This window comes from Dromiciops gliroides, chromosome 2, assembly GCF_019393635.1.
Source record: "Dromiciops gliroides isolate mDroGli1 chromosome 2, mDroGli1.pri, whole genome shotgun sequence".
Lineage (NCBI taxonomy): Eukaryota > Metazoa > Chordata > Mammalia > Microbiotheria > Microbiotheriidae > Dromiciops > Dromiciops gliroides.
In genome coordinates, this window is record NC_057862.1 from 233,542,593 (window position 1) to 233,570,459 (window position 27,867).

Genomic DNA, 27,867 nt, shown 5'->3' on the forward strand with positions numbered 1-27,867 from the left:
CACAGAAGTCAAGGGAGGAAAGACCATCTGAGAAGCTGAGATGATCAGTGTACAAAGGTGCGAGGTCTGAGAAAAGGTCATCAGATACAGCAGTTAAGAGATTGTTGATAAACTCAGAGAGAGCAGTAGCAATAGAATGACTGAGTTGGAAGTAAGATTGTAAAGAGTTAAGCAGAGAGTGGCTAGTGAGGACATGGAGGCAGCCAGAGAGGAAGGACACAGGATAATAACTCAGTTATAGGGAGGTCACATAAAGGATGTAGAAGACATGGGTGTGTTGGTGAATTACAATGACAGATTCAAGCAACCAGTTTGCTGATTTTCAAATGTCAGTGTGTTTCCACAGACCCAATTTAATCTCCATAAAGCTCAATAGCAAAGAAAAAGGCCTCAAGATCGAGAAGGGTTGTGGGATCATCTCAAACTTTGGGCAAGAGAGGAAATTACAGGGATCTAAAGAACAGCTTTTGACATACAATCCTGTTTCAGAAATCAGGATGGCTGAGGGGTCAGTGGTCATGTATTTGTTCAGTGAGCAGGCTAAAAGCTAGAAAGTGGCAAACTGAATGAACATGAAACTGGAGTAGTCTGACATCTGAGTTTTAACACCTGACACAATTCTCTTGACAGTGAAGTCCTAAGTCCTACAGTTGCAAAATTCAGGTGATAGGACTTTTCTACCTACAAGGAGACATTTGCAAAATCAATGTTTACACAAGTCTTTTCAGAGACAAGGGCATAGGCCACAAAGTACAATGCTTCTAAAGACAATCAGGGCTAGACTGACAAATGGTTCATGATTCTAAGGGGAATTAAAAAAAAATTTACCCACAAAAACAAATGTTACCCACAGGTCTTCTGGCAAACTCTCAATTCCCTGTCCTCGCATGCAGCAGGGGAACAGTCGCCCAGACAGTGTACGCTCTGATTACTCTCAATGTATATTTGGCTGCTACGACATCATGAGCTGTTTGTTTTCCAGACAATTTGTTTATGTTTCCTTCCTATGTGTGTTTTGCCTTGGTTAATATTCATTTGAATTGGCTGGGAATATAACAAAGAAATACTAGCAAGAAGGGGTGGCTAAGTGGTACAGTGGACAGAGTGCTGGGCCTGGAGTTAGGAAGACTCATCTTGAGTTCAAATCTGGACTCAGACACTTATGAGCTGTGTCACCCTGGGCAAGTCACTTCACCCTGTTTGCCTCAGTTTCCTCATCTGTAAAATGAGCTGGAGGAGGAAATGATAAACTGCTCCAGTATTATTTGCCAAGAAAACCCCAAATGGGGTCATGATGAGTTGGACGTGACTGACTCTGTAGTTCTAACCAGCAAGAAGGGAGCAGTGGTGGAATGAGCCTTGCGTTTAGGATCATTTAATGCCTGGTCTCAAAAACTGACTTTGCTACTTACTATATCTGAGTGACTTTGGGCAAATCATTTCATCTTTCTGTAGCTCAGTATTCTCCTTGGTAAAATAAAGAGATTGGACTCAATGATCTATGACCATCCTTGCTGCCTCTAAATCAATGATCAGGTAAGCTATACTGGATGAATCAAATAATGAACATTTATCAAGTGCCTACTATGTGCCAGGAATGTGAATACTATGTGTTGGATGTGAATGAAGGAAAAGTACTTCCTATCTATGCTAAGCACTGAGGACAGATAACTAGTATAAAAGTAAGAAAGTTTCTCCCCTCCAGAAATTTCAATTCCAAGAGACAACACAGAGGGAAATTTAGACTAAGGTAGAGTGGGGAACTCAATAATCAAACCAATGTCCCAATGCCTTAATTTTTGCTCCTCTGTTAAAGATAACACAAAACTCTCTAGGTAGGCATATTCTTGTATAACATTAGCACTCATGCTTCCCTCCTAATCTGAAGGTAGTTGATAATTTTGATGGAAGTAGGGGAGAAAAGGAAGCTAAAGTGATTCAGATCCGTTAGGACTTTTTTTTTTTTTACAACTCCAGTCACTGTAGCAAGCATTGCAGGGTTTGCTATGTTTCTAAGTGCTTCTGATTTCTCAACTAGACACATAAGCTATAGTTATTTTATACGCCCACATGAAACTCTGGCTCAGGGCCAATCACTTTCCAGCTGACCCACAGAGTGCAAAGACATCAGCAGCAGCTTGTGCCCTGAGAACAGAAGCACTGATGTGGCTCTGTTAGAAAGCCATTTACTAAAATAAACAAGCACCCTTCCAACACTCACTGCAATCCCAGAGATAAAGTAATCCTTTCTGAAAATTATTCGGAAAATTTTACTCTTGTGCTTTAAAGTCCAGATGAAGGTTTCTCTCCTAGAGCTTATCATTCAAACTACTGATGCCTCCGACATTGGCTGGTACCTTTGGTTTAGGATTTTTCTAAGCCCCCTGACTTCATTTTCTGCCAATGTCCCACTCACTCTGTTAACTCCATACTTCAAAGGATTTCCTTGCTTCCTCCTCTCCAGCTGCTGTAATGGAAAGCATGAGCTATAGACATCCAGAAATCTTTTTTTCCTCATCCAACAAGCATTTAGAAGAGGAAAGAAATAGAAAAATTGGGTGTATTTAGAAAGCAAGAAGACTCGGCAGAGTTATTCTCCTGGCTCCCCTTGCTTCCTTCAAGACTCGGCTCAAATCTCACCTTCTGCGAGAGTTCTCTCATTCCCACTCATCCACTCTAGCTTCTTGTGCCTTTCTTTGGGAGGCTACCTCCTGTTACACTGTAGGGGTCTTGCATGTACATAGTGTTTGCATATTGTCTTTCCTCTTAGAATGTGAGGCCCTCCAGGAAGAGCCCACATTTTTGTCATTTTATCTCCTGTACTTAGCACAGTGCATATATATATATATATATATATGTATATGTATATGTACAAATACATGCTTGCATGGTCATGTACATGCACACATGTATGTGTATTACATGCACGTATATGTGAATTGCATACTTATGCACATACTTGTGTGTGCATAATATGTGTATGCACACGTGTGTTGTGTATGCATATACAAGCGCACGCATATGTGTGTGCGTGTGTGTGTGTGTGTGTGTGTGTGTGTGTGTGTGTGTGTGTTCAGTCATTTCACTTGTCTGACTCTTCATGGCCCTATTTGGGGTTTTCTTGGCAAAGATAACAGAGTTGTTTGCCATTTCCTTCTCCAGCCCATTTTACAGATAAGGAAACTGAGGCAAAGAGGGTTAACTGACTTGCCCAGGATCATGCCCTAATATCTGAGACCAGATCTGAACTCATGAAATGGAATCTTTCTGACTTCAGGCCTGGCACCTAGTTGCCCCATGTGCCTGTATGTAGTAAGTATTTAATAGATGCTTATTATCCCCAAGAATGAAGGTACTAGGGGAACTTATACCCATTGGTGCTGTAAAATTCATTCTCTGATAAAGCTTTCTAATAGATGGTCTGATGTTTATTCTCTTTTCATTAACTACAAATGGGTTTCTCATTCATTGATTCGATAGATGTGAGTATTACTATTGCAGGATGCTCTCTTAGATACTATGGGACATATGGAGACCCTGTGTCATTAGATAGCACTCCATTCTAATAATAATAATAGCAAACATTTATAATAGTGCTATGAAGTTTGCAAAACACTTTACAAATATCATTTCATTTGATCCTCAAAACAACCCTGGGAGAAAGGTACTTTTATTATCTACATTTTGCAGATGAGGGAATAGGGTCTTATAGTTATGTCTGAGGCAGGATTTGAACTCATCTTCCTGACTCCGAGTCCAGCACTCTTATGCACTGAGCTCACTAGCTGCCTCGGTAAAGGGGCTATATAAGATGTACACAAATAATAGGAATAAAAGGTATAACATAAATAAATAAAATAAGTGCAGAAAACACTATAGGGTATGGGCTATTACATTTTTGTCTTTGTTTCTTTAATACCTAAGGTACAGTGCCTGGCACAGAGTAGGCACTTAATAGATATTTGTTGATTAATTGAATATGATTTCTACCCATTTTTTAAGGTTCCACTCAAATGCCAACTTCTTAATAAAGCCTTCTCTGATCCCTCTGCTTAGACATGATCCTTTGAGATCCCAAACTGCTGAGTTGGAATCAGGAAGAGGAGTTCAAATCCTGCCTCAGACACCGTAAGACTCTCCTGGACTTTCTCTACAATGACCCCTCTAGTTCTCCCTACTGCTGTTTGAACTCCCTTTAATGTGCCTTTTCCAATTAGAACAAAAGCTCCTTGATAGCTGGAATTATCTTTCTTTTGGCATGTATCTATATTCCCAGAACAGGGCCTGGAACATAAAGCACTTAATAAACACCTTGTGACTTGACTTGGACTTTAGGGACAGAATGAGGTATGTATACTACAGACAAGGTCAGTGTAGCAGCTTGTTTTGGTTAATTGTACTTCTTTGTGACAAGGAGGGCTCTACCAAGAGTTATTGGGAAATGAAAGGGATGCTAGAACCACACCCCACCCTCAAAAAAGCATCGGTTAAAAAAAAAAATTAAGTGAGCAAGTAAAAACAACAACCCCTAATTTCTCTTAAGAAATTTGGCTGGAAATCAGTGGCAGTTGTGATTGAATTCCAAGTGAGTGATAATTGAGTCTTTTAGAATGTCACTTAAGGGTCCTTACATGGAATTCTATCACCAGAATTCAAAATATTTATCTGCACACTGATATTGTGACACCCCTGTGCCATTCTTTGGAGCAACTTTATATTTTACTTTTTTGCAGTGCAATGAGGGTTAAGTGACTTGCCCAGGGTCACACAGCTAGTAAGTGTCAAGTGTCTGAGGCTGGATTTTAACTCAGGTCCTCCTGAATCCAGGGCCAGTGCTTCCTCCACTGCGCCACCTAGCTGCCCCATCATCCTTTTCTTAAAAGGAAAGAAACTGAGGTACTATGAGATAACGGCTCCTATTACAATGATAAATTTGCTACCATCCCCCTGAACAGGTTCTAATCCTGGTGCTTCATTGGGGTAGCTCTTTCTCCATCTTTAACCTCTGATTTGGGGTGCCTACAAGGCAATACACAGAAGGCTGAGGTCAAGCTGCCACAAAGTATAGCAGCAGCATGGCTCTGGTTTGTAACTGTTTACAATGAAATTACATTAAAGTGGACACAAGACCCACATTATAAAAGGCAAATCGGCTTGACCCCTGGTGGTTTGGAAAGAAATCCAGACAGAAACAGTAGATGTTTATTTCATAATTATTTTAAATTGGCATACTTTCCAAAAGATAAAAAAGTACATCACTTGCTACTTATGAAAGGGGATGACTGATTAGAGAATGACAGTTACCAGGAAAAGACATCAATTGACTTAATTCCAAGTTTAAGGCTTTTTTGGAATAATAATTCTTTGTCTCTTTACAATGCTCTCAATTGGCATTAGCTGAAGTCAGATAATGCAAAATCACAAGTAATGCAAATCCACTAAGGAAAAAGGGGCAATTCAGTCTGATTTCGATCCCAAAGGCTCTTAGTCTAAAAATTCATTTAACCGAGGACCATATTATGGTATAACATACAAACAGTCTTCTCATAAAACTGAGGAATTGCTTTATAAGCTTGAAAGGCTTATTCCCAACAATTCCAAAGCAAATCTGTTTCAAAATGGACCACAGTCCATTTTTAAAACCATTTACTAGGCTGTCAATAGGATGATGGTTCACCAGGTACATTAACAAACAGGTGACCTTTGATGAATGAACAAGGTCATTTTCACACAGAAAGCTCTTCACATAAAAGACCTTCCAAATAAAGAAATAAATGTACATAAAAACACACAAAATACCATAAAAGAACCATTTCCAAATGTAGGCCCACCCAAAGCTGTTAGAAAAGGCACTGGTGTGTCTTAAAAAATAATTTCTAATATAGGTTTTGCTTTATGGTTGCCACGTTCAGATAAACAAATAAAACAGCTGATTGAACTACTCTATCTCTATAGGTTCTGTAGAATAGGAGAATATGACTATGGACATATTCTCACTGCACATGGGAACAAAGCAAGTGTTTAATCTCTCTACCCTCAACTCCCTGGAAACCATCTCTCAGGGAAACATCAGGTTTTGTTTTGTTTTATTTTTTTAAGATGGCAATTCTATTTCAAAGGTAGTTGTTTCATTAGCCATTTTTGCCTGTGTTTTCTGCTCCATTGAAAATGTACTTTTAAAATAGAAACATATTACAGAACAAAAATTCCCAACCTTTCTTCTTCCCAGCCTTCAGATCACTGGTGATATGGAGCTCGGGGTAGAGGTATTGGGAAAACAACAAGCATGCCTCTAAACACAAGGACAGGAGAAGAGTGACATGGCTAACAGAAAAGTCCATTACTATGTGTTTTTGAAAGTATGGCAAGATCAGAGGGCAGAAGTGAATGTAATATTGGCCTGCTTGATTGTCTCACACATTCTTTAACTTTAACTGAAATTAAATTTGGGGTTCCAAAAACATATGGCAAGTGCCTGCTAAATCCTGGGCCTCCCACATTCCCTGGTTAATAGTTACAAATTTGTGTTACATTTCCTTGTGAAATATACAAAAAACTTCAAAGCCCAATAAATTTGGGCATACACACCTTTGACCTTCAGTCTCTAACTCCACATTCCAGTTTTCTCTCCAAAAAAAGAGGGAAGAAAAAAAAAGACATAGGTAATGGGGAGAAGAGAGGGCTAGTCTTGGAGTTGGTCTGGATGATATGGGTTCAAGAGCTGCCTCAGGTATATAGTAACTTAATCACTTAACCAAAAACTATCAGTGCCTCAAGCCATTCTCTCCAATGATCAGTTATGGGTGAATTACTAATCTGAATCAGTATAAGGAAGTTTCTACACTAACAGTTCCCCAAACTGATAAAATCATAGGTCCAACTTAAAATTTTTTAAAGTAATACTATTTGAGGCCTGAAATCAACTCAAATATTTACTATGGATGTCAGTCAACATTTTCTCAGCTTCTAGGAGCAAAGCTCCTAGTGTTCTAAGGAGAATACAATAAAGAATACCTGTTCTTTGCCCCACGAAAGATCACAAACTTTTGTCTCCAAAGTTAAAAAGCAAAAAGACCAAACATTTTTCAAGTAGTTGACTTTTATTTCTCTTTCAAATTTCACAGTCAATTTCTGCAAAATTGCATCCTTCCCCCAAAAGACATTTGGTGAATCAATTTCTACCCTACAGAATTCACAGCTGGATATGCATATTAATTTATGCACAACAGTTACATCCTAGCTACAGGTAGCATGAAATTGGGAGGGGAGGAGAGTCATACATTAATACTACAATAAGGGGAAAAAAGCAATACAAATGTTATCGATTACAAACTTCATTGACTCCATTTCTACAACCAATTTAATCCAACACCATTTTTTTTTCTAGAGAAATTTCCATGTTGTTCAAAGTAACAGCTAAAATTCTATGGGCTGAAAATACATCTAGGGCACTTTTTGGATAAGATCTCTGCCAAGATTGACTTATCACTCACAGAAAATGTTTGCTGTTTCATATATTAGAACCAACCATGCATCTGCAAGACCAGTGCTACTTACAGCCTTGTCCAACCAATGGAGCAGACATCTTCCTGATCAGCCCAAGAATCGTTTTCCCACACGCAGATCTGGCTTCTGTTCCAGTTTGCTGGCCTCAATGCATTTCCCTCCACCTTCCCAAACCTAGATTCTCTACTTACAGTTTCATTAAAGGGACAAAAATCTATGCTGTACAAAATCTTAACAAGGCTTCCAGCTCTGAGACATCTAGAACAGGAAGATTATCCTGAATCATATCTGTTTCTTATTTTCATTCAGTAGTATGGATCAATGACAGGTTTCATCATCTTTTGCTGTGACACTAAGCAAAATGCAAACCTTAATCTGGGAAAAAGAATCCAGGAAGCTTACTGCTCCACAGAGGATTTTTCTGATGAAATAAATGTGATTCCCAGTGAGTGTTTTCAATTTTACCAAACAGTAAGGCTCATAAGGGGTGTCCAGGCTGTTCCGGATTGCACCTGGCTCTACAGCTTCAATGCCAAATTTATCTGCCAAAAGGAAGTTTCTTAGCAGGGCGCACAGTGTGCCACTGCTCTAGTACCACGCAAACAGCTTTAGGGGAAGTAAGGAGATTGGGCCAGGAGAAAATCTTAGGACAAGAGACTCTGTTTAGTGCCATAACTTGCTTTTGATTTAACTTCCTCCAGAAAACACAAGGCAGGTGAAAGTTCTGCACTGATTAGAGAGGATACTAGATAAGTGTAATAGGAATTTTTAATGTCAATGCTGTACAATTCTTTTTAAAGCAACTGTTTCAAAATCCTAATTTCTGAATACCGAAATGGAAGGGGGGAGGGGCTGGATCCTTTTCCTATGACCCAAGTATGAAATTTTCTATTACGTTAGTTATTCCTATAAGATAAAGAAGATTACTCTCAGCTTGCTTAAACTTCAAGAATTTCTTTCTTGTTGAAAAGCTGAAGTCTCTGAGAATTTTTCTGTGGTTTGCAAAATGAAAATTATTTCCTACACACAGAGATGGATCTCAAGATAATGAGATATTTAAATCCAAGGATTAAAAAGTTTTCTGGGCTTGAGATTTTGTCACCTAAACACTTGTTTTACCTTTCTACTCCAATGGAAAAGCATCATGCTTTTATCAAGTCTAGAAAATCTGATCACATTCTTCCTTTCCATATGAACTTGGATCAGCTACCTAAGTCGCTAGGGTAGCACCAGCAATCTCAAACAGATGATGGAAGATGCTTTAATAAAATCAGTCTCTCTCTAATATTGGAAGCCAATGCAAGTTTTAGGATTTGAGGGGAAAGTGATAAGCCTGAAGAGAAGATCACAAACTCAGGAGAATTTTACTAAAAGTTTCTCTTTTGGGGAAGTGAGGCAAGTGCAGGGTAAACTTCACTTTGGGGATCCCCTCAAATTGACATGAGAATTTTTAGACTTGATAGAGATCTAGTTATCTCACAGCTGAAGAGGAATAAAAGCATAGCCATCTGAACTAGACACACACAAAGGAAAGGATACTAGTTCTTGGTAACTTTCTCCAGGCTACTGAGTCAAACAATCAACTCGTCAAAAAACAACAATGCCAGGTTCTTACTAGAGGATCCTAGATGTTATGCAATCCACTAAATGCTTCAGAAATCTTAGATTATTTTACTAAGATGTAAGGCCCAGATGCAGAGCAATCTGGTTTGTACATAAAAATCTGTAGTTAATGTCAGTCTAATGCTATTACACTTTCACTTCAATTCTCCAGTTTAAGAAAATTAAATCTTAAGTGGTTAGGCTGCTTTGCACATTATGCCAAACTTGCAGCAAAGGAATTTCAGGTTTGGACCAAGTGGCAGTCTAACTATGGAATGCAGCAATAATGCAAACACACTTCCACTTGTTTTTAGATGTGACTAAGAGAAGTAAGCAAAGATCCATTAGAACCTTTTGGGTTGGGGAAGCTAGGTGGCGCAGTGGATAGAGCACCGGCCCTGGATTCAGGAGTACCTGAGTTCAAATCCAGCCTCAGACACTTGACACTTACTAGCTGTGTGACTGTGAGCAAGTCACTCAACCCCAACTGCCTCACTTAAAAAAAAAAAAAAGAACCTTTTGGGTTCCCTACTCTCCAGTCTTACAGATGCCACAGGACCCACTGTGTGTGTGTGTGTGTGTGTGTGTTTCCCTATGCCTATACATCTGTAGGCCTGATTCATGAGTAAAATGAGTGGGTAATTGCTAGGAGAGCTCAGAATCCCATCTCCACTGCATGTGTCTCTTATTCCTACCACTCAATTCATGTAGGGTTCAGGGACAGCCCCAACCTGAGGTTCCTGTTGAAGTGTGACATAATATGAGCATGGTGATCAGGTTAGCAACAAGGGCCAGTTCATGGTAGGTGCTCTCACAAGTGAACCTTTAAGCATCTTCTTAAACTATAAAACAAAAATAAAGCTTCTCCAGAAGCTCTGGGGGACAGAAGCAAGTATCAGTAAGAAGTACTGAACCACTCAAATGATGGCAAAATATGCCTCCTCTGTTATATATTTGTATGAGCAGATAATGCCTCAAAGTGACTTCCAGTTGGACTGGACACAGATGTTAAAGATGCTTGTAATTTGGCCCAAGCCTGAGGAGCATTGCCCTTTGTGGCCTCCATCAAGAGCTGGGTTTGCTCTTTCAACCGATCCAGTTCAACCTGAGTTGCCTGATTCTGACGAATTAACTCCTTGGTTTTCAAAGTGATCTCCAACAGCCCAGACCTGTGCAAGATCACCAGGGTGTTCCGGAAGCGCCGATGCTTGCTCTGCCGTTGCTCAAGAAAGGTTTCTGGAGGGTGGCAGAGCTGGTCTCCTATTCCAGGTGGACCATAAGGAGCTGATGATGCTGGAAGTGGCAGGGAGCCCTCTAACCCATGCAAAGTGCTATCAGATGAGCCAAGGGGGCTAGCAGGGGAAGCAAAGGTCAAATTGGAAGCTTTAGCCATATGGCTACTAGACGCCACTGGACTATCAGGAATAGTCTGTAGACTTCTACTTGCCACTAAAGATGACAAACTCTGCTGAACTGAGTCCTGGGCAAGTTTTGTGTTTTGTGGCACGGGGGTAGGAGGGTTAGATGGCAAAATATTAGTCTTGGTTGGCCCAGTGGAAGACAAGCTTGTCCTATGTCTCTCTGTGCAGATTCGTTTCTGCGTACCCGTTTCTCCTCTTTCCTCTGGACTGAGGGCAAGGCCCCTCTTGCCTGGATGCGGAGCTATTTTGGTGTAAGAGTTTAGAATAGGCAAGTAGTTTCTGGAGTCATTTTTCTTCTCGCCAGTAGGGTATGGACTGACAGGAGGCGGCACAGATGGATGAAGGAATACTAGCTGTGGCTGAGCTGAAATCACTTCAAAGGAGGGCTGGACAGTCCAAGACTGGAGATTGGATGAATTTCTGCCCTGAAAAGAAGGGAGGAAAAGAACTCCATTGCCACAATTTACACACTTATGAGATTAACAAAGCATCGATCAGATTTGGCAGAAAGGTTCATACATCTACCTAAACCCCACAAACAGGGTTTTCATTGCATACATAACAAATCTAGACCACATCACAGTCATCATCTGAAAGAAGCCCTTTCAAAATCTGTGTGTTTCTGACTACAAACCGTACGAAAGAATGAAAAGCTATTTCATTTTAACACCTTTTCTAATGGAGAACAAACATTTTTATTCCAAGGGTGTCGCTTGGTTGTCAGTAGCTGCAGTCATTGTATAATTAGGGTCAGAGTTAAGGTGATAATAAAGTAAGATACAATTTCTGACATCAAGTTAAAATGTGAGGCTGACACATGAAATGCAGGCTCAAGGTATCATCCTATATTTCTCCCTCTCGTTGTTAACACCTCAAAAGTGTCATCTAAATTCACTTGCCTCCACTTCCTTACCACCCACACAGTTCTCGTCCCCTTCACCACTCTACTGAAACCCCTCTCTTACAGGTTCCCAAAGATCTCTTCACTGCTAGATCTGATGGCTTTGTCTCAGCCCTTATTCCCCTCCCCAATCCCAATCTTTCTACACATTTCGGCGCTGCTGACCATCCTATTCTCTAAATGCTCTCTCTCCTCAGGGTCATAGGGTCACAGATTTAAGAGTTGGAAGGGACATCTGAGGTCATCTAGTCCAACCCCCCTCAGTTTATAGTAGAAGAAACTGAGTTCAAGAAAGTTTAAGCGACTTGCCCAAAGTTATAAAGATAGTAAGTAGAAGAGCCAAAATTGAAGTCAGGTTCTCTGACTCCTTCCTTAGCATGTGTGATAATGATTTCTCCTAGAGTTTCCCTTTGTTGGATCATCAGCCCTCTCCAACTCTTTAAGGATGAGTGTAATGTTCCCCCAAAGGTCTGGCTGGTCTTTGTCCCTTCTCCAAGTTCTCATCCACTTCCAGGGGTTCAAATGATTACCTCTCTACATATAACTCCAAAATCTATGAATCCAGCCTTAATCTCTCTCTCTTTTTTTTTTTTTTTTAAAGTGAGGCAATTGGGGTTAAGTGACTTGCCCAGGGTCACACAGCTAGTAAGTGTTAAGTGTCTGAGGCCGGACTTGAACTCAGGTACTCCTGACTCCAGGGCCAGTGCTCTATCCACTGCGCCATCTAGCTGCCCCTCTTTTTTTTTTTTTTTTTTTGGTGAGGCAATTGGGGTTGTGACTTGCCCAGGGTCACACAGCTAGTAAGTGTCAAGTGTCTGAGGCCGGATTTGAACTCAGGTCCTCCTGAATCCAGGGCCCGTTCTTTATCCACTGCGCCACCTAGCTGCCCCTTTAAATGGAATTTAAGAGAGAGATTAGGGGCAGCTAGGTGGCGCAGTGGATAAAGAATGGGCCCTGGATTCAGGAGGACCTGAGTTCAAATCCGGCCTCAGACACTTGACACTTACTAGCTGTGTGACCCTGGGCAAGTCACTTAACCCTCATTGCCCCACAAAAAAAAAATAATAATAAAATAAAAATTTCCAGTTATCTATCACAAACTATCCTGGGACATCTTCCCTTGAATGTTGTCAGCAAGTGAAGCTTCACAAGTTAAAAACTGAACATGACTACTCCTCCTAACTCTACCTCTCCCCTCAATTCTCTTGTTTAGAGGACCACCATGCTCCTAAGTCACCCAGTTTTGTAACCTGTATCTCCCTTCACTGGCACCCCATAGTCAATCATCTGGCAAGTTCTGTCCATTCTACCTCCACACAATCTCTGCAGTCTACAACCTTCTCTGCACTCAGGCTGCTACTGCCATAGTTTAGACCCTCATTATCTTTCAACTGGATTACTATAATAGCCAACTAATCAGTGTCCCTGACACAAGTCTCCTCCTCCTCCTTTCTAATCCATATTTTACACAGCTGCCAAAATAATCTTCTAGGTATGATCAGGTCACTTCCCTATTTAAAAAAAAAAACCTTCAGGAGCTCTCTACTAGATCTAGGATAAAATATAAATTCCTCAGTCTGACATTTAAGGTTCTCTACAACCTGGTTGCAACTTATCTGTCTGTCAAGCAGCTAAGTGGCACAGTGGACAAAGCACTGGGCCTGGACCCAGGAAGACCTGAGTTCAAAACTAGCCTTAGACACTTATTAGCTGGGTGACTCTGGGCAAGTCACTTACCCCCTGCTTGCCTCAGTTTTCTCAACTGTAAAATGGGGACAATAATTGCACCTACCTCTTGTAAGGATCAAGTGCGACAGCATGCATGAAACACTTAGCACAGTGTATGGAACAAATACCTATTTCCTTCCTTCCTATCTTTCCTAGCACTATTCTTCCTCTTGTTGCTCTTCTTTATATACTCTATACTCTAGCCAAATTGGACTTTTTGTTCAGTACTCTGAACTCAATGCCATCTCCCGTCTCCATGTATTCACTCTTTTGGAATCTTTATCTTCCTTCGAAGATCAGCTTGTATGGCTAACATGATTTTTGTTGACCTAACAGCTAAGTCAGAATCATCAGAGTGATGGATGTAACATCTCTGCTGTTAGGCCTGGCCTGGTCTATCCAAGCATTTCGTGTTCTCTCATTTGCCCTGTTACTCCATACCCTATATCTTGCTTCTCTATCAATACGTTATATCCACCTCCCACCCCAAATAGAATGTAAATGGGGATTGTTTCATATTTGTCTCTGTAGTTGCAAAACAGCATTTTGCACATAGTAAGAATTTAAATATTTTTTGAATTTAAGTGTGTTGTAAAGTCTACCTTCATTTGCGAATAGAAGCCAAAATCTTTCATAAATTTGACTCTCCAGTTGGGTGAAGCTTGCAGCAGATGATTGTTCTCTGGTTTTAAGACAATGAAACTTAAGAGACATAAAAGTATTTGGTGACTCCTCTCTCATTTGTAGATCTTTAAAGCACTGATTCAGAGAAGACTGTGCCCTAACTCTTGAGGGCTGATCCAGTTCTTGCCTAGTCCTGAGGGGGATCCCCAATGGGATCTTATAAGAGGTCTAGACCAACTTGAGGTCATCCTACTATAAAACATAACCATGGAAAAACAATTAGTACTGGGATTCAAACCTGTTCTACAAGACAGACACACAGGATAGATGTCTCATAACCAGACTAAAGTAGATCTGAATCTCCAGGGATATTTTAGAGAAGGGAAGAACTACAGGAGTGAAGTAACTAGTCTAGCCCAGAATAAAGTAATAAATAATAAAGTCTGTTCCTAATTCAGACCCATATTATAAGAGTGAATCAGAATTAAGAGGAGATTTAAAGGGTAAATAGCTGTAAATTCATAGCATTCCAGACCTATAGCTTTAGAATATACCTTTCCCAGGGGCAGCCTCACCAAAAAAAAATACACGCGTGTACACACACACACACACACACACACACACACACACACACACACACACACTCATACCTACCCTCATCCCACCATTTTTTTTACAAAAATGTTTCACTGGTACGCTTTAGCATATATACTATATCCATTGCCCTAAAAGACATATGGGGGCAGCTAGGTGGCGCAGTGGCTAAAGCACCGGCCTTGGATTCAGGAGGCCCTGAGTTCAAATCCGGCCTAAGACACTTGACACTCACTAGCTGTGTGACCCTGGGCAAGTCACTTAACCCTTATTGCCCCCCCCAAATAAAATAAAAATAAAAGACATCTGGCTTAGTTATTAGATATGCAAAATCATTTCAGAGCCCAAGTATCACATAATTTGTGAGCTAGAAGAAAACTTAGATATCATGTAACCAAACTCCTTCATTTTTACTGATAAAGAAACTAAGGCCCACTGAAGTGATTTTGTCAAGGTGACAGCTAACCAGTGAATGGGACTAAAACCCACAAAAGAGCAAATTAAAAAACATTAACAGTACAGCAACAGGACAGTACATATTACCCAACAACACTCAAAATGGAATTATTATAAAACTGAAACAATATGCTTCACAGCTTATCACATAAACAATAACAAAAAGGATCCTCAAAAAAAAACCCCTCTTAGCAATGTGAGCTACTTAAGATTAATTCTCAGTTCATGTCATTCCCTAGCATTTTCTATCCCAATAAACCACAGCAGCATTTCTAGCCAATCACACTCATGAAGAATACTGCACTGCTGGAAAAGCACATTCAGAACACAACCCTGGATCATCATTAGTTTTCTATAGCTACCAGCCTGGCCTACAAGAAAGAGAAGCTATAAACACACACACACACACACACACACACACACACACACACACACACACACACACACACACACGAAAGAGAAGCAAGAAGTCCAGAGAAAAGCTAGGGAGAAAAAGAAACACAAACAAATAAAAGCCAGCAAAGGGATAGGACTGGTGGTTAAAGGACATTTAAATTCAGTTTTATTTACTACCTTTGATCTTGCCTTTTCATTTTCTCACTAAAGACTGCACCAGCAGCTGAGAGCTGATCTCCTGAACAACATCCCTTTTCATAACTGGCTAGAATGCCACTAGGCTTCCCTGTTAGAAATCAATATGTTCTCCTGGGAAGAACTAGGCAGTAGTTATAATGCTAATGTTTCTTGTGAAATGGAGACGTGTTCTTTTAACCATGTAACTAAGGTGTAAAAGTCAAAGCTATTCAAAGCATTTTGATCTTCTAAGACACTCTCCTCAACCAAGCAGGGCCTTTGCCACTAGAAGAACCACACTTTTCTGACAGAAGAGTCAGACAAGGATAAAAAGCCCTTTCCTTAAATGATTTCTGGGCTTAAACAGTTTCTGTTTCTCAGCTTTTGCTATTCATAAATAGGTTCATAGTTCTACAGCCTTGCTTAAATTGTAAATGCAGGTCATCTTTTCCTTCATGGTTACTTGATTATTTTGTAATGTGCATAATTATGCCGTAATTAAAACACAAATTTACATACTTCTTTGCACCATAACTGCTAACTGTAAAATCCAGACAAGACTACAAATAAAAGAGTTCATCAGTCAAATAAATGTGATGGGTGTTCTTGTCCCTAGACCTTTTGAGTGTCCCATCAGGCACAATCTTCCCTTCCCTTTGTGCCTAAGCAGTGATTGTTTAAACTGTTTATACAAATTTCCAAATTCTAACGATGAAGTTCTAGGGTGACCAAAATCTTCTAAACCACTTCTCCTGTCTCACCTTTTTAATGTTCTCTTTGCCTTCAATCCTTTGACAGCCAAATAAGTATCTAAATCCACCCAGATTGACTTCATATATGCCATACTAAGAAACACTGAATTGACCTAGTAACTGGTAAGAAAACACTCCAAAATTAAAAAAAATCTTAAGATGTAACATCAATAAATATGGAGGATACTTCTCATTCTGCAACAACAGATTATTATGTTCTACTTTCCTAAGTTTCCTCCATAGTCTCAAATCAACTGAAGATTTTTCTTAGTTTTCTCTCCTAAAGAGCTATGCAAGAACATTAAACAGCTATAGGATTGCTTATCTGGAAGGACTGCATTAAAGAACAGATTCCTTTGTATAGAATTAAAGGATTGCCAAATGTGTGCACTGGGCTTACATGCTAAAGTTCTCATAATAATCATTTTTAGCCATGTCAGTGAATGGAAGATTAACAATTTCACCTTAATAGAGAATTTCAGCACTAGTCTATCCTCTAAACCTTTGCTTTATCTAGATTATAGAAGATGGGAAGAACAAAAGACCTAATAGAGTGTGCCGATAGAGAGATGATAGATAGATAGATAGATAGATAGATAGATAGATAGATAGATAGATAGATAGATAGATTGATAGATGGACACAGATATTTTTAAATCCCCTAGAAAAAAAAAAAAGGTACCATATATATCCCCAACTCCAAGTGGCCAAATCAGAAGGATAAAGAATCTTTTAAAGACAAAAAGTGCAGACTTTTAACATACAGACTTTCAGAGACATTCTTCTTCAGTGCTACTCACCTGTTTGACCAATACATTTTTCATAACAACCATGGAAGACAGAGCTGGAAAAGAATTGCTTGCTATTCCAGAGTTCTGTCGGGGCCCATCTTCTCCATGCCAGCCTAAGGTGTTCAGCATATCCTCTGAGTCCATTTGCTCTGCAGAGCTTAAGCACTCTGAGCTTCCATCTGATATCCAGAAAAGTCAGAAAAGTAGTTAAGTGAGGCTGTGGCCACTGGACAACTTGCCTTCTACCTTAGAATACCAGCTTACTATGTCTTAATCAATGGCCACTGGGTTTTGGTGATGAGGGGCTCATATTAAAATGAATGCTACTTGATGTTCATTTGGCAGTCAATGATTGAAATGAGTTGTGGAATTCCAACCAGATCCTTTTGGGCAAATAATATCCTTTCCATCAGGAGGAACACAAACTAAACCTCAATAAAAAGTCTCAGCAGGGGTTTCCTATATATAAATTAGCCCTTTTAGCTTAGGTTTGAAAACTGTAAGGAAAATGTGCATGCCCTTTGTGCCTGTTCAATCTAGGACCCTAATAAGAGAGTCTATATTCCTAATATAAAATGTACAGAAATTGAAAATGAAAATTATCCCCAGCCCATTTTAATTGGAGTTATACAGCAGTATCCCAAGCTTTGTTAACATTTCAACCTTTAAAATAATTTTTATTATTATAACAATAGCAACAAAAACAAACATTTCAATACAAAAAAAAGAACAAGAATAATTTGTCATATGAGATTCTCATATAAGAAACTTTGGAATTCCTTTGTTTTTAAATAAACATTACATATGACATATATGTGCACACATATATAAATAAAATTTAACAAAGAAGTAACAAAACTATTCTATGTTTGTATCCCCTTCTATATTTTTTCTCCTGTGAAATTTTAAGACATATTGTATTACTTTTTTTTACATGTTTACATCACCAAAAAACCCATAAAACACCCCTAAAACTATGAAGATGAGGAAAAACAAAGATTAAGAAGAATGTTCTAAGACTTCTAAAGGTTAATTTCTGAGGAAAAAAAAAGTTATTTTAACATATCGCGCAGTACTTCTACTGAGCTGAGACCTTAATTGTTAACGATTAACAATGTGCAAAAATATTTTTCCTGCAGTCTGATAAACTATTCATGTAGAGAAAACAGCTGAAACAACAGAAGCATGAGGACTGAAATATTTTTCCCTGCAACCACCTCCAACAGTAAGAAGCATTTGGTTTAAAGCTCAGATATCAAGCTGTAACTAGATGTCCCATCCTCCCGACATTGTCAGCAACTGCTCTGAATGTAATGTTAGTGTGTGACATCAGAATAACTATTTTAGAGTTTAGATATTTATCCTGTGTATAAAAGTGCTTCATCCTAGTCAGAGAAGTAAGTTATGAGTGGAGGAGACTTTGCAAACAATTTTTATGGTTACAATGGATGGTTGGTTGTTCGGTCATTTTGGGTTGCGTTCAACTCTTTGTGACCCCATTTGGGGCTTTCCTGGTATAGATATTGGAGTGGGTTGCCATTTCCTTTTCCAGCTCATTTTACAGATGAGGAAACCGAGGCAAACAGGGTTAAGTGACTTGCCCAGGGTCATAAAGATAGTAAGTGTCTGAGGCCAGATTTGAACTCAGAAAGATGAGTCTTTCTGACTCCAGGCCTAGCACTCTATCCACTGGGCCACCTAGCTGCCCCTTATAATGAATAAAAGATAACAAAAAGCATTTTTAACCTGAAAATCCAGAGTCCTTATCTGACTCGGCAGCTGCCATGCTGAAGTGATGAGCCATTTGTTTCCTCTCCATTACTCTGCCAAGTTTAGCCAATAGCCTTCTTGGGCTGCTTCTGGGTGGGTCTTTTCTCTCCATACTCTCACTGTGTGGGAAGCAGATTCATCAACACTCTTTCCATCTGGTCAACCCTATGATAACAATTAAATAAGAAGTCATTAATCCTGAGGAGCTGAAGAAAGCAACTTCAAGGTTGAAGAGCAAATCACTCATCCAGAGAGACTAGCCCCCTCTGCATTCTGGTATGTCTTCTCACAGGCCTTGATGAACAAAAGCTTAAAGCATTTGGTAGACTAATTTCCCAACAACTTTCAAATATATTGACTTTTAATTTCATTTCAAAGTTGAAGCACTGTCAGTTGAAAGCTTTGCACGTCTTTATTTATTGGGACAATGAGGGTTAAGTGACTTGCCAGGGGTCACACAGCTACTAAGTGTCAAGAGTCTGAGGTCGGATTTGAACTTAGGTCCTCCTGAATCCAGGGTCTGTGCTTTATCCACTGTGCCACTAGCTGCCTCCTTTGCATGTCTTTAACAAAGAAACATTTTACTAGACTTTTTAGAATAGATAAGAATTTTTCAATTGACTTTTATTTCTGAATTGCAATAGATATTTTTGGACCTGGTCCTACTTCATAGTATAAAAATTAAGGTCTCATGGCTTAGCCCAGTGTCTGGACTTTCTCTTAATACTAGTACTCTCTCAGTACTTTGTCCAAACTACCCCAAAGGTAAAGATGTTCCAGTCCATTCAGGCAGTGTTTAGACTTAAAGGTAGTTTTCACAAAAAATTCAAATGGGTCAGTAAGGCATAAAGAAATAGGATTTTAATTGTGGAATGTTTCTAACTTGTACAAGGAAGACCTTAGTCCTAGAACGAGAGGGGGGAAGTTAAGGAGTGTTTGGTTGCTGGACTCAGGTTTTAGGAAGAAGGGAAAAGGAAGGAAAAATGAGAAATGGCCTAGTGGAAAAGCTGCTCCTAGACTTGATATATATAGTTGTTTCACTAACTCTCCATCAGTCTTAGTGGGGCAGCTGGGTGAAATGGTGGATAGAGCCACAGCTGTGGAGTCATGAGCACCTGAGTTCAAATCTCACCTCAGACACTTACTGGCTGTGTGACCCTGGGCAAGTCACTTAACCCCAATTGCCTTAAAACATCTGGGACCATCTCCAGTCATCCTGATATTTATCTTGCCACTGGACCCAGATGGCTCTGGAAGAGAAAGTGAGGCTGGTGACTTTGCACAGCCCTGCCTCATTTAAATCCAATTCACTGCAAGTCATGACATCACCCTGATGTCATGGTCCTCTTTGAGAATGAAGGACAAACAACAACGACTCCTAGTTGTTCAAGACCTTTTACTAAAGAGCTGGGCATGTAGATTACTGCTCAGGTGTGTCTGATGGGTTCACAGGAAGGGAAACCTATAAGCCTGGAGCATAAGTTTCCAGAAAAGGACTCAAAGAGAGGGTGTTAGGTGAGAGGAGAGGGTTGGGGTCCAGAGCAGAGTGCTTGCTTAATAAGTACTAAGAAAGGTTTTGTGGACTCTCACAGAAGATAAAAGTTGTGGGGTGATCAGGACAAGTTGATGAACAGGGAATTAATAGTAACATCTTTATCTGTATAGATCTTTCTGGCTTACCAAGTGCTTTCACACAATCATTTCATGACACTAAAGAGTAGGCAGGGTACGGATTATTAGCATGGTTTTGCAGGGAAAAAAGCTAGTCCTTAGAAAAGTTAAGGGATATAGCCAACATCACATGGGTAGTCAGTGGCAAAGCCCGGACAGGAAGTCAAATTGTTAAATGTGGAAACGGGTCACAAAGCTAATCACACAACTGACAGACCAGTGGAAGCTGAGACTACCTCAGATTTAGCTCTTTCAGAAAAAAAGATCCTTTTAAGATCAGCAAAGAAAACACTACATGGGTGCTTCAAGCTTGGCACTGAGGAGCATACACACACCAAAAAATGCTTAGCTAGAACAGTGCCTAAGAAAATGTAATAATAAATAAGCTTAAGTCCCTAAAATCCCTATAGCATTTTACATTCAAAATACATTTACAACTTTATGAGATTTATGAATATGTTTCATCATTAGAGTCAACACTTTTCTTGTCTTCTTAAATGTCCTAGCATTACCCAATTGTCCAGAAGAGACAATTACTCTTTGAAAAATAAGCCTCCCCAAACTAACAAATGAAAATTGATTTTTTGGACTAGATCAATAATCAATTGATTGTATATCATAAATGATTAGATTTCTTATAAAATTCAGTCTAGTAGTTGGGGAAATTAGTCACTAGCAACTGGAGGACTGAGAAAGACTTGGAGAAGGGAGGCCTTGAGCTGAATCTTGTATTCCATGAGGCGGAGGTGAAGCCTGAGACCGTTTGAGGCATGGGAGATAGCCAGTGAAAATGTATAGATACAAAGGCAACAATGCCAAGAACTTTTGGCAAACCTGAGCAACTAATAAATAAGCAGGGGGAGGACCCCAAACTAAAATTAAATTGATATGAAGGGTGTTTAAAGTTTGCCCAAGGGGGCAGCTAAGTGGCTCAGTGGATAAAGCACCAGCCCTGGATTCAGGAGGACTTGAGTTCAAATCCAGCCTCAGACACTTGACACTTACTAGCTGTGTGACCCTGGGCAAGTCACATAACCCCCATTGCCCCACAAAAACAAACAAACAAATAAAGTTTGCCTGACTCCTTACTGACTGGAGTAGAGGACATCAGCCAGTCTGAACCAGAACAAATTTGACATTACAATACAAGTATGATTATTTAGTGAGAAACATTCAATTGATTTAAGACTATAGAATTCTTCATACAATTTATTTCTAACCACCAAGAACCCCTAGACAGGCTACTCACATATTTCTACATGCATAAAAGACAGAAAATGGAAATACCATCTCTTTCATCAAACTGTGCAAATGTAATGTGTCCATACTAAATTGCTACGAAGTTTGACGGCTTGGATAACCAGATAAAAGAGTGGACTAAAACGTATAATTGTATCTCTAATTACATCGGGGTCTTTTTGTGTGAAATGCAACAAATGTAGAAATTTTAATTTTCTTGTAAAGAATGCTGTGTTGTTGTTGATGATTAATTGCAGGCCTCTTCAAAATAGAAGTAGATGGCTCAGGGATGGTCATTCTGACTAACATGAGGATGAAAATGAAGAATTGGGGGGCAGCTAGGTGGCACAGTGGATAAGGCACTGGCCCTGGATTCAGGAGGACCTGAGTTCAAACAGGACTCAAACCCTTGACACTTACTAGCTGTGTGACCCTGGGCAAGTCACTTAACCCTCCCTGCTCTGCCAAAAAACAAAACAAAAAAATACCCAATATATTATCTGAGTGAACAAAGTTGATATACCTCTCTCTCTTTTTTTTAAACACATGGTTGGTTTTTGTTTTGTTTTGGGGGCAATGAGGGTTAAGTGACTTGCCCAGGGTCGCACTGCTAGTAAGTGTGAAGTGTCTGAGGCCCCATCTGAACTCACGTCCTCCTGAATCCAGGGCTGGTGCTTTATCCACTGTGCCACCTAGCTGCCCCCAACATACCTCTTTTAATAAGGTTGTGTTTTTTTTTAAATCACTGTTACTATTGTACACTTAAACCAAGCTATAGACTAACAAATTGGATTTTATTCTGTCACATACAAAATAGGCAGAACAGACCTGATTGTAGAATTGGATAGCAGCAAAAGGATCATAGATTTCCAGATTATTAGATCCTAGATTTGGATCAGAAATGGACCTCAGAAGTCATCTATTTTATGGAAGATAGCACAGTAGATAGAACGCAGGACTTAAGAGTCAGGAAGAGCTGAGTTCAAATCCTGCCCCAGGTACTTACTAGGTATGACCCTAGGCAAGTCACTTAACATCTTGATGCCACAGTGTCCTCGTCTATAAAAATGGGGATAATAGCAGTTACTGCCCAGTTGTTGTGGGAATCAATTCAGTTAATATTTATAAAGTGCTTTGCAAACCATAAAGTACTAGATAAATGCCAGCTATTCTAATAATTGCAGATGAGAAAAATGAAGCAAAGAAATATTAAGTAACTTGCCCAAGGTCACTCAGCTAGTAAATGTTCGAACCAGTAGTTGACCCTGGGTATCCCTGGGTATCCACTTTATCAACAATATATTGGGGGCAACTAGATGGCACAGTGGATAAAGCACCAGCCCTGGATTCAGGAGGACCTGAGTTCAACTCTGGCCTCAGACACTTGACACTTACTAGCTGTGTGACCCTGGGCAAGTCACTTAACCCTCATTGCCCCTCCAAAAAAAAAAAGAATATATCAAGAAGCTTCTTCAAGTAGGATTTGAATGCAGGTTCTCTGACTATAGAGCCAGTGTTCTTTCCGCTGCACCTCCATGTCTGTACAAAATCTACTGATGTTAGAACACCTGTCGGGGTTTTTGGTTGTTGTTTTGTTCAGTAATTTCAGCTGTATCCTATGCTTTGGGCCCCATTTGGAGTTTTCTTGGCAAAGATACTAGAATGGTTTGTTGTTTCCTTCTCCAGCTCATTTTACAGATGAGGAAATTGAAACAAAAACAGGGTTAAGTGACTTTCCCAGGGTCACAGTGCTAGTGTATGATACTGGATTTGAACTCAGGAAGATGGGTCTTCCTGATTCTAAGCCCAGTGCCCATCTTCCTGATATGCCATCTAACTGCCCTGGGACATCTGTGGTAGTTAGAAATAAAAAATACAAAATACATTTTAGCATGGTAAACAGAGTAATTTTTGTGTGTAAACGCCTAATGTAAAGTTCTTTTTCTAGAGAACAGAAATCTTTAATATCCCAACAAGGTTCAACTGAGACAAGACTGAACCGTTATGTTATACCTTTAATTTTTTTCTCTCTGTGCAATGACACACACATTCTTTTCAATGAGTAATGAGGAGGAGGAAAATTAACCACTAAACAAAAAGGCTTCACTAATAAATAGAATCATGAGGCACTCAACAGGAAAGAGGGAGAGAGCAGATAAACTGATGGCATTTATTTATCAATGATCTCAGACTGAGAGCTACACAAAATGGCAAAATATCAAAATCTAAAGCAGTTGCGTTGCAAATTTAAATGGTCATTGGCAAACTAGAGATTGAGGATTCGTTGCTCAACTCTTTGCCTCTAAGTCATCTGTTCATTTCTGGCACATGCTGATGGTGGCTCAAATTAATTTTTAGATATCTAAAGTCCTATTGTGAAAGGTGTTGGGTCTATCTATTTCTCTAGGACCTTATTAGAATTTGAACTTAACCAAAACAAACTCACAACTGGAACTACTCAGGAACTTACTAGGCATAAATGTTACAGTTCTTCAGGGTGTCTGGAGTACAAAAAAAAAATCACACAAAAGGGCAAAATAACAATAATTTATATTATTTTTTCCTATTAATAAACAATTTACACATCCATTCAAATCCATGAACAAGAATCACATTGCAATTTCTAAACTATTTCTTATAACGATTAACTATTGTTTTAGCTTAATCAACAAAGTGCCAAAAATCCATTCCCAGTCCATTGTCCCCCTGAAGCTTTTTGTAACATGTCTGGTGGCTCATCAGTAATTCAAAGGCCTTCATTGTTTCACAATCAAAGGTTCTGCATCGACAAATAAAATGTAATCCCAGAGTTAGTCAACTTTAGGCCTCAAAGATATGATTTGCCCTCTCTCTTCCAAGACAGAAACTAGAAAGTAACTCACTTGGTGAAGTGATAATCAGGATGCTATTCACATGATCATAGACTGAGAGCTGGAAGGGATTTTAAAGGCCATTGAGTCATTTTATAGATCAGTAATCTGAGGCAAAGAGGTTAAGTGACTTGCTCTACTACTATGTGAAGCAGAATTTGAAGCTGTCTTTCTTTCAGGTCCATTAGCTCACGGTGGTATACATGCTGGGTAAGGCAAACCAGCCAGGCAAATTAAAAGGATGTGGGGTAGAAATTATACTAATCCGCAAATGTTTATCTGCACCTTCAAAATCCTAATCTGCTAAAGAAATGATCCCCTACAAACCTGGGCCAGTTAAAAAAAAGAAGAAGAAGAAGAAAGAAAACCAAGTGTAAGTGGAATGGGTCTGTAATAATTTCAGTTTACTAACTTTGCCTTAAGTCTTTCCTTAAGAGTTGTATTTTTTTAAGTGTCTATATGGAACTGAGAGGTTAAGAAATGGGCATGGCAGGGGGCAGCTAGGTGGAGCAGTGAATAAAGCACCGGCACTGGATTCAGGAGGACCTGAGTTCAAATCTGGCCTCAGACACTTGACACTAGCTGTGTGACCCTGGGCAAGTCACTTAACCCTCAATGCCCTGCAAAAACAACAACAAAAAAAAAACAAAATAAAAAAGAAATGGGCATGACAGAATACATGGGATGAAATGCACCTTTTTACAAATAAAAGCACAGAATAAATAAAGCTAAAACAGTCAAGTAACAATGTATTCTAAGTTTATTCTCTATCATGACTTCCCTGAGGGCATGATTATAGATCAACATGAGTGTATTCTGACAGAGGGGAGAAAGTGTCTAAATTTCCAACACTTAGATTCCGTTTCATATCCATTTCCACTCCTCTACAATGTCACTCCTAGACCAATCCCTATGCCACCTTTGAGACAATACACTTTACTCCATACAATTTCCTAGGTTTGGTACAATTCATCAGCTGACTTTACTGTCTCCCTTCAGAAAAGAGGATGGATGACAGAACTTCGCTTCAGTTCCCCATCTGCTACAAGAAGCATTTCATCGACAATGACCACCTACCCATTCCCATCAGCCCACGTTACATCTGTGCAAATCAGCATCTACCCGCCTGTTAGCTCAGCAGGGCAAAACAGGGCCAAACCTTGGGTACTGTACTGTGACTGGCAAGCTTACCAGCCCAGGGCAAACACCCAAACAACATGTACTGCAAGGGTGTCTTGAACAACAACAAGGAGGCTTTCTCAGACCTAAACCCCAAACACTAAACAGGACTGCCGGCTTCCCTCTCAACCAAAAGACACAGTCTCCTTATTCCAACTTCTCTCCTATTCATTCACTTCTACCCTATCGCTTCCCCCCACCCCACCTCTCAATAATACCTCCTCATCCACCTGAAGCCTTTTAAATACTCTTGTCCTTTACTCAGTACCCCTTATTCCTTTGCTGGATTTGCCAAGGTACGCCCTCTTCACCCCTGCCCCCACATCTGTCCTTCCCCACTATCTTCCAAGCTCCTGTATGTTCCCTCCTCACTATTTGTCCCCTTCTCCTTTCCCTTAACCCTCTTACCAGAGTTTCCACGTCATCCACATTCCCCTAACTCTATTCTTCCTTCCCTTCATTCCATTTCTCCCCCATCCACCCCCACCCCTCTTCACCTCACTCTCCTCCATCCTCCCCCTTTCCATTCCCTCATTCTTCCTTCACCTCACTCTCCCCATCCGCTCTTCTTCCTTCCTCTTATTATCTCCACATCTCACCCTCCCTAACTTCCCCTCTTCACTTCGCTATCTGCTCCTTCCCTGCCCTTCTCTCTTCAGGCATCCTAGCATGGTAGAATGAGCACTGGATTTGGAGTAAGGACTAGGGTGAAGCAAAAAGTGCCTTAACCTCTCTGAGCTTCATATTCCTGGTGTGCATGATAATGCCAACCTCACGTGCCTTTCCTCGTGTGTAGGTAATGCCGACCTCATGGGGTTGTTGCAAGAATCGAATAAAATAATATTTGCAAAGCGCTATATAAATGTCTGTTTACTATGATCCACGCCTCTCCTTTCACTTTCCCGTCGACCTCAAGTCTTCTTCCTCCTCCTCCTCCTCCTTTACTTCTACTTTTCCTTGGCCTTTCCCTCCTCTTCCCTACTATACCTTATCCTCCCTACCTCCTTAACTTTTTACAGGTTTAAAAGCTTAAGATCTTATCGATTCTTCACACAAACTCCTTCATTCTACAGGTGCACTGAGGTCCCGCGAGGTTAAGTGACTTGCCCAAGGTCACACGGGTCGGAATTCGATACCAAATTCTAAGTATCTGAATTTTTCTTTCTTGCCCCCCACCCACCCTCCCCGATTCCACCAACTGGCCCTTTAACATTCTTCGTGCCCAGAGTCCTGCCGCTTTCCCAACTTTCCCCAGCTCGGCCCCTTTCCCTTCCAGCCCGCGGGGCCTTCTCCGCTCCCTCTCACCTGGGGCAGGGGTCGCTACTCCAGAACCAAACACAGCCTGTCAGGTGGCGCATGCGCGAGACAGACCCCAAGGCACCATGACAACCCCCGTCATCGTCGCTGTCGTAATCTTGGTCGAGAGTTTCCCCCCCTCCCCCTCCCGCCCCTTTCCCCTCCCCTCTGCCTCCCTGAGGACCTTCCCTAGCCACGTGACCCAACGGGACACCCATAGGAACCATGAAGACAGATCCGCTGTCCTAGAAGGGCCCCTTCCCAAACATGCCCGCCTCCTCCACCGGAAACAGCTGCCGCACTCGAGTCGGCCTCACCTCCCCTCTTGCTAGGAGATCGTTGAGTGGTGGGACGGGTAGGGCGGTCTCGTCACGGGCGAGGCAGCCTCTTTCTCCTGGAGACGATCTTTCCTGCTAGGAGGACATCTCTATGGTTAAAAAGGAATGCGGCGGGGGGTAGGGCGAGGAAGGGGAAGGGGCGCGCCTTTGGACTCTGCATGCGCAATACGCCCTTACCGCCATGTTGTAAGATCCCTCTTAAGTGTGGGAGAATCTGGTTAGAAACATTTCGCCAACTTCCTTAGGACGTAGGGAAATGTTTGAGGTGTTCCCCAAAATATTGCAGACCCTACGGATTGGGGCAGAGACTGTGTTTGGGAAATACTTTGTTAAGTTACCACGAGTTATAAAAATGAAACCGCGCACGGAAGGCAAAGCTGTAGTGTTAGAAAGCACATAGAGCCTTTAGCCGAGAGAAGCGAGGTGCAACCCGCCCGGAGTGCCCGGGACAGCGCCGCGCCCTCTCTAGGTAGTGGGTAAACACTAGTGGAAATGAAACTGGAAACAGGAGGCTGAGCTCACCACTCTCCTTTCTGGGTCTATCAGAAAGACTGGC

The 27,867-nt window shown here is 40.6% G+C and overlaps 2 protein-coding genes across 3 annotated transcripts in view; both read right to left on the reverse strand.

Moving 5' to 3' along the window:
- Nucleotides 1-9,648, reverse strand: part of TMEM63C (transmembrane protein 63C) — a 220,666-nt gene extending 211,018 nt beyond the window's left edge. Inside the window, exon 1 of the mRNA XM_043984288.1 lies at nucleotides 7,558-9,648. The gene's annotated coding sequence lies outside the window, so the exon portion shown is untranslated. The remainder of the gene's footprint in view (nucleotides 1-7,557) is intronic.
- Nucleotides 9,649-9,677: 29 nt separating this feature from the next.
- On the reverse strand, nucleotides 9,678-27,388 carry CIPC (CLOCK interacting pacemaker). Of its 2 annotated transcripts, none has more exons than XM_043984295.1 (4): nucleotides 27,291-27,388; nucleotides 18,695-18,883; nucleotides 16,958-17,127; nucleotides 9,678-10,954 (listed from the first exon to the last, which is right to left on the reverse strand). In XM_043984295.1, exons 2-4 carry the CDS (start codon nucleotides 18,828-18,830, stop codon nucleotides 10,055-10,057), a joined length of 1,206 nt encoding a protein of 401 aa, XP_043840230.1. In that variant the 5' UTR covers nucleotides 18,831-18,883; nucleotides 27,291-27,388; the 3' UTR covers nucleotides 9,678-10,054. The 2 variants fall into 2 exon arrangements, with proteins under 2 accessions (XP_043840230.1, XP_043840229.1); XM_043984294.1 differs by lacking the exon at nucleotides 27,291-27,388 and adding an exon at nucleotides 26,983-27,110.
- Between the last annotated feature and the right edge of the window lie 479 nt (nucleotides 27,389-27,867).